We start from the raw sequence: 7507 nt of genomic DNA, 5'->3' as shown, positions 1-7507 counted from the left end.
TCATGGGAGTCATCCCATCAAGTCTCAGTTATACCTAACAAGTCATAATTTCCCTCCTGTATTAAGAGTTCAAGTTCGTTCTGTTTGTTTCCCATACTCTGGGCATTAGTATATAGACATTGAAGACTGTGTGCTTTATAGTCTGGCTTTCTTCCTACATGTTTCTGAAGACTATTATTGGGGGCTATTAGAGCTGTTCTCTCCGTCGCGGGGCATGAGCGGTCCATTGTTACCCCCAACATTACATCTCCCTTTCCCGTAGGATTCCGTTTAAAGCCCTCCTGATGAAGTTCTTCATGCTGTGGCCAAACACATTCTTCCCAGCCTTTGTGAGGTGCAACCCGTCCCTAATTAATGGATGCCAATTGCAAATACAGTATTAGGCAAGTGTGGCCGGTTCAAAGTTGTAAATAACATTTTTCAGGTAATTATCCCTAGCAAGTATGCGAGAGAACGTGCACATGTATTTCAATATCATTGAAATACACGTATGTTTCAGTGTGAAATAGAACTAATAAGTAGTGGCAGTGAAACGGAAGATGCCCCAGCACCTCAGATGGAACGAGTTGGACTGTTGAAAGAGATGAGTGGTTGTCAGCATAGCAGAACTTGTTTGACTTCAGAATGAGCTTCTTCTATCCCTCTTAACACCCACAAATGTCCCCGTAAGTTACTTCAGCATCCAGGATGACTTCCAGGCGGCTCTTGGCCCAAGCCACGCAGATTCTCTTCCCATTTGGACAGGAGAGGCTGCCTGTGGATTCGCCACCTCAGCTGAGAACTCGGGGGCCTGCATCATGACTGCCTCAATCCAGGCATATCCAAAGGACGCAAAAGCTCATTAAAAACTTCTGAGAGAACAAAGTGGATTTTACAAGACTTTATTTGTAATTTTGAGATTACAGAGTCCTTATTGCTGATCTAATACAATCACTCAGACATTAATATTTAAAACATCCTTTTGAAAATATTATAATCTCATATGTTTTTTTAAAACTTCCCTTAGTGGAGAATCATGACATGATCTTTGTTTCCTGGTTTCTGACATTTTGAAAACAATTGTTTTTCCTTATGCGGCTTTTTTTTTTTTTTGCTGGTGTCTCCTATCTTTTTTTTTTCTTTAATAGCCTTTAAAATGTTACATTAGAAAATAAAACATTACACAGTTTAAATTTAGAGATGATCAGAGTATGGCAATTCCAAACTGATTAGGAAAAGCTGAGCAAGCAAAATAGCTTACAGATAAAAAAAATATGCAGAACACAGAGACTTTTTTTTTTAAATCACAGGGGGATAAAAGCCTATTTTTTGTGGGACATTTTTGTTCCTCTCCCCCTTCCCATTCTACAAACGTAAAAATGATTAGCACAAACAATTTACAAATGAGCATAGCACCATCACACGCTCTAGCTAGTGACAGACACGGAGTAGGTAAGTGACTCCCCTTCCCCCCACACCCTCACACTCCCCCCTCTTCAGATTACACACTTTTAGGGCCAACATGGGCGGAATGGTTGTGTTTCTTGCCTGGGGTAGGGGACTAGGTTTTGCTCCATTCTACTCAGAGGGCTTCCCCCTCCCTCCCCACAGTAACATCACTCCAAAAATTAAGCAATGGGGGTCACAGGATCACTCTTCCCGACAAAACCAAAGCTACGCAAGAAGAATGCTGATTAGATGGGCCCGCTGACCTGGGTGGCCCGCTTGCCTGTCTCTCTGAGCAGCCCCTGCTGCTTCCCTTCCCCCAAATGGTCCTCTACATAACTCTTATTCCTGACCCGAGTGCAGCCTACAAGAGCCACTGGCCATCTACCTGCAAACACAGAGCTTCCCCCCACCCTGCTCTGTCCCCAAGACTAGGGCGGGATGCTGGAGAAATTCGACATGGATTAAAATGAGCTTGGATTTCTAAGACTCTGACCTGCGGAATCCGCTGCGGAGCGACCCCCTCAGGCCCTGCGGAGTCTGTGGTCTTTCAGATGATTTTTTTTTACTTTCCCGAAATTTACGCATATAAATCTGTAGAAAAATACGTAAATTTCTGCTGAGGAAATGTTGAATGGAATGGGGGACGATACACTAAATGTTAGGTACTGAGATAAATTATGTAAATACTTGCGTAAATATTTACATAAATATTTACGTAATTAGTTCCGTATTTTCCACTTGACGACAAAAAAAATATTCGCATCTGTCTGTGGGCGGATGACGGAACAAAAGGTGCCCGACAATCCGCGAAACACAGAGGGAGTGGATTTTACACAGTCCGTACATCCCTACCCAAGACTGCAGGCAGCTTCTCTGCCTAAAAACAGTTAGCTACAATCCATGCAAGAGTGTCTCCTGACCTTAAGATGCTTCTCATTTAGAGATGTGAAGGCCTGGGAAGCAACTGAGGGGGAGACATACAGGGGAAACCCCGTTTTTCCCAGGGACTTTTTTGTTCTTGGAAAAAAAGTGTGTGTGGGGGGGATTGGGGGGAATAGGTTGTTTTGAACGTTTTAATTCCCTCACCCCATTCTTTTCCCAGGCCTTCACCTGTCTACTCCCATTCATTGCCCTGCAACTGGTTTGCTGCTCAAGCCACACAAGGAATGTCCAGACAAAGCACATTCCTTCTAACAAGTGTACAAGGTGTGCCCAATCGTCCCGTTTGGAAAAGCACGAGCACAGCCCCAGGGCTCTTGCTCCAAACACCTCTTTAGTACCTCACATTTGATGAAGCCCCGCTTAAGGTAGCTTCCAGCCACCTTTTAAAGACACATGCTTGTGCAGGTCATGGGGCTCAGAACATCCGCTAAGGTGTAGGTAGGTGCAGGCGAGAGAGACGCAGACCTGTGTAACATGTTGCAGCTTCTCTGATGTTACAGAGAGGACAGTGTAGGGAATACGTTTAAAATGATAATACTGCATTTGCGCCCATCTTCCAAGCTGGTTGTGGCTTTGGAGGATGCTCCTGTGTCTTTAAAAAGTAACAAGAGAAACGACCCTTCCTCTCCAGGAGCTGACAGGATGGCAAGGAAGGACAGGTGAGTATTCTGCTACACCAACGGGAGGCACGCCAGTGTGCAAGAAGAGAATGTGACTGCAGGAAGCCTCCCACAAGGAGGAACACCTGAGCATTCTTATGCTCTCAGTGAAGCACAAGGATAGAGAATGGAGAAGCTTTGCACCTGTGGGCTACCAGAGAACGGAAGAGGAGTTGCCACAATTTGAGAGCCAGGGAATCTATGCCCAAAGGAGAACATCTTCAGAAACATTCCTGTAGCAAATAAATCCTGGATTCAGGAGGTGAGATCTGACTTGCGGAGTCAAAAGGGAAGGATGGAGTTGTTTTAAAGCTTGCTCCACCAGCCCTATCCCCAACGCATCTATAGTCCAGGTCTCTACTAGGTAGTCGGGAGGCTGCATCAACCATGCTGAACACCCACTCAGCATCCTAAGGAGGCACGGCAGCTGAGACACACGCACAGGAGCACTAGTCTGCCTCCAGACCAAAACCATACTACTTGTAGTAGGTTTAATGCTGCTAGATCCAAGTTAAGAGGACAAGGCAAACCTGACCAGACTGCAGGTGAGACAAAGGTGACTCTGTGCTTCATGTTGCTAAGGTATTTCATAGTCCATATGGAGCAGTCTAGTCAGAGTCACCTGCAACTCGGGGTGGTGGTGTATTCACGTGCCCACCCTTTTTTCCTGGGCTAAAGGGTCTTCTTGCTGTGGTGCAAAAGTATCTGTTCTTTCACTATTTTGTAGCTAGATGTGAATACAACCTCCAGTGTGAACGTGGCTCTAATGCTGAAGCACCATCTTTACTAATGTCCTTACCACTTAGCTGCACTCCCCCCGCCCCCCCGCAGTACCCTGGGTCTGGCCGGTTAAGAAACCCAGGTAGTTTCACTTCAAGTGTCCCAGTATCAGATGCACCAGACTGACTCCAGGGAGAAGGCAAGCAGCTGCAAACTATACTCTGAGAAGCAAAAGAATCAACATGATTTATTTCCTTAAAAAAAAAGAAAAGAATAAACCCAGCCTGCATTACAAACAACAAAACTGCTCAACAGCCTCTTCCTATGTGATTGGCATTAAAACTCATCGTTTAGATTTGCAACGGTTGCTGGAGCATCACACAGCCAGACCCTCTGCATAGTCACGACCCCCAGAGACATCAGAGCCAGATTAACCTTTGGTACTGAAAGGATAAAGGATGTCTCTAGACTGGCAGGGTTTCACCGCCAAACACACAGGCAGCCACAAAGTCTGCTGTGAGTCTGGCAGCTCGGTCGCTGTACGCACTCCATGTTCCCCCCCACCCCCAAACACGCAGGCCTCAAAGTAACACAAGCATTTGCCATTTGCATTGTCCCACTTCCAGGCCTTTGTCACAGCCCCCGCCCTCCCAAATCAGGAGATGCTTTTCTATTTTCAAACTATTTCCTAATTGTTAGTTTGCTCCCCTACGATCAGGCGCACCCAGCCACGGTGTTCATTCGACCTGTTCTTTTATTTTAGCAGAAGCTCAACCATCCCTGAACTCAGGCCCTTTGTGATCCCATTTGGAAGGCTCAACCCACCACACCCTCTTTTCTGGTAAAACGAATCAAATTCACTAGGGTGGGTATAGGCACGCAGGTGCAACAGTGCCAATTCAGAGGATTAAGACATTAAAAAAAAATAAAATCTGAGGCTACAATGCCAGATACTAAGCAGATACAGGGTATTTTCAAAGATCAGTACCAGCAAAAGGCAACACAAAACTAAAATTAACTGCAAGAAGAATGTTGGTCTGGATGCACCCTAAGGGTTTTCTGCGTGCTTGTCCCCAAGGACACTGCAAAGCAGCAGGGGCTCAAACAGAAAAGCAACCTTAGGGCTACCCTCCCTACGGGACAACTGTTTCCCTCTAGTTTTCATGGTCTTGCACAATGCTGCCCCCACATGCTTAATTTCTTTCTGAATTGCTGCCTGACAACAACTCTTGCCAGTGATTCAAATGCTGAATGGTCACTTTCCCTTGAGCAGGCAAGTGGAAATGCCACAGGCATGTGGGCAACTCTACAGTGGGGAGAGGAGGACATTTATTCTTCAAATACGAGGGGTAGGAAGTGCCCTCAACTGACTGCATTTTGAGTCGTAGAGTTTCCACAGCCTGCCATGCAATTATTCCCTTGCTCGAGGCAACACTGCTGTGTTTTGGTGGGGTTCCCTTTCATGCATCATCTAGACACGACAGACAGAATCCAGTGGAAACACCTCTTGTGCAAGACACATTAAAATGGATGGGACATGTGCAAGATCGCAGAAGTCCAAGACTCATCCATTTCAAGGCATCTTGGTCAGGAGATGTTCCCGCTGGAACAAGCCAAAAGTCTTTAGCTAACACCTTGGTTCAGTTCACGTTACTGGGCTTTGCCCAATTTTTGTGGATAACTGAAAAGTAGTACTTTTGTCACCTTGGGAGCTTGGGCAAACGAAGTCCCAGATCAGATTTGAGAGTGTTTGAAACAGTTAAAAACAGTGCCCAACCAGGGGAGGGTCAGAAATTCTTCATGATCAAATATAGATGGGTCTCAAAAATTACTCTCAGCAAGGACTGAAATCCCTGGGCACACAGAGAAGGATTGTGAACCAAGAAAGATCCTCACAGGCAGGTTCTGTTTTGTGCTGGTTGCACTGTTCCACAGTGACACGTGAATTGTGAATTACAAGCTTTCCAAGGAACTGATAAAACGCAAGCAATGGTTGTCAAATGCGTTGCTTGGCCACTTATCAGCTTGACGAGTGCCTGATGCCCCAGCACCACAGTCCCCCGAGAGCACAGCTTTGGTAGGTTTGGAAAAGGATAGGGCTGGCCATAACTTGCGTATAAACCCTGCAGAAGCACGACAACGATCTTACACAAAACTGGTGACTGTTCCACAGACTCCAGAAGATCCCTCCCCAGCAAGGTGTGTGAGTGACAACCTTTGTTTGGCCCTGCTCCCCAAAAGTTGCCCCCTTTGCGCAAGCAGCTAAGAAAAGAAGTGGGTTTCCTGCAATGAGGTTGGAACTGTCTTAAGCAGCATCTGGAGAAATAGGTTTTGGGACTTCCATTTTAACATGGCAAGGGCAGCTCCTAACTGCCCTGCAAAGCTGCAGCTACTTTCCCAACTGCCATGGCTTGAAAACATGAGACAAAAGAAACCAAGAGAGATGGATGTCCTCGATACCTGCTCTTCTCACTCCCATCTCACTTTGGCTGCTTCCTTTGACCCCTTGCTATACATGGGATTAGACAGTGACAACAGATGGCTTGAAGCTGACAAGAGCCTGCTGTAAAGTTCATTTGGCCAGATGCTCTTTCCCCCACCTCCAACTACAGCTTGCCATCCCACCCCCAACGAAAAAAACCCGAGGTCCATCATCTTACAGTCCCATGGCAGTTTAAAAAACACCATTGGCAGAGGCCGCATTTACAGTATTCTAGTTTAATAAATAAATAACCTAACACACTGTGTACTACGGCAGCAAGCCTGGTTCTAACTTCAGAAGCTTGTACTGGTTCGTCCTGTACAGTAGCCGAGAGAGGTCTTGGGATTCTTGTTCCTCCCCTTCCTTCCAGCTACAGCCACAGGAAATTAATACCTGTTCAAAAATCACAAAACAACTGGGTTAGCCAAAAGCATCCACCTTTATTCCCCCTCAAGAGACATTTGTGGGGAGGGTAGGAAAACGGGCCTTGCGCAATGCTTTGGCATTTGTCTTGTAATATTTCTGAGCTCCCACACCTGATTCCTGATGCAACCTAAGCCAGACTGAACACCTTTCCTGGAAACAGTGTCATACTGTATTCAAGAAAGAGACTGACAAAGTAGGAAAGCCAATTCATTTAGTTGGATTAAACTGTCCTGGCAAGCAACCATAATTTCTGTGCACTAGTGTGGCACTGTGAAGTCCATCAAGCTCTGATCATGAGACCCTTGGGCACAGTCAGACCCAACCAGCTTCTATCTCTATCGTCACCCCAAACCAAGTTATGACTTTGACAGTCTCTGCATTGTTGGAAGCAGGGATGCAATGCAATAGGAACTCTGCTGCCTTTACCATTTGGTTAGACTTTTGCAGCTGTGGGATTCCCTAGACCTTGCTCTTTTTGCTTCCTGCCACGCGGCGACTACAAAAGTCTATCTTCTCCTATAATCTTCAACCAAAATGTTTGGTATAACTGAGAATCCTGCCAAACATACTCACACCAAGACAACCTGATCACATATGAAGGTCTCGTCGTACCTATTTGGTCTCTGCCAATTCACACAAAATCAGTTTAGTTGCCATCCAGCCTAGAGTTCAGACCTTGACACAAACTCTTGCATCTGTACATGGGACATTATATGTACTGACAAGTGTAGCTGCCCCACCTGCTTCACTGTAGAGTTTCCCAAAGTTCTGATAGCTGTGGTGGCACACTTTCCCTCCCGAATTAAAACGGGAAGCACCTTTGTTCAATTTAAGCATGCAAGGACCAGCA

The 7507-nt window shown here is 45.9% G+C and overlaps 1 protein-coding gene across 2 annotated transcripts in view; it reads right to left on the bottom strand.

The window, feature by feature from the left end:
* Positions 1-865: 865 nt before the first annotated feature.
* Positions 866-7507, bottom strand: part of AHCYL2 (adenosylhomocysteinase like 2) — a 151447-nt gene continuing 144805 nt past the window's right edge. For both annotated transcript variants that reach the window (XM_084808928.1, XM_084808930.1), the window contains exon 17: positions 866-6624. In XM_084808928.1, coding sequence (XP_084665054.1) covers positions 6618-6624 — 7 coding nt within the window. In that variant the 3' untranslated portion in view covers positions 866-6617. The remainder of the gene's footprint in view (positions 6625-7507) is intronic.

This window comes from Heloderma suspectum, chromosome 7 (assembly GCF_057233095.1).
Source record: "Heloderma suspectum isolate Gila_16-S chromosome 7, 16-S_ref, whole genome shotgun sequence".
Classification (NCBI taxonomy): domain Eukaryota; kingdom Metazoa; phylum Chordata; class Lepidosauria; order Squamata; family Helodermatidae; genus Heloderma; species Heloderma suspectum.
The sequence above is the reverse complement of the archived record's forward strand: the minus strand, read 5'-3'. Positions and strand labels throughout refer to the sequence as shown.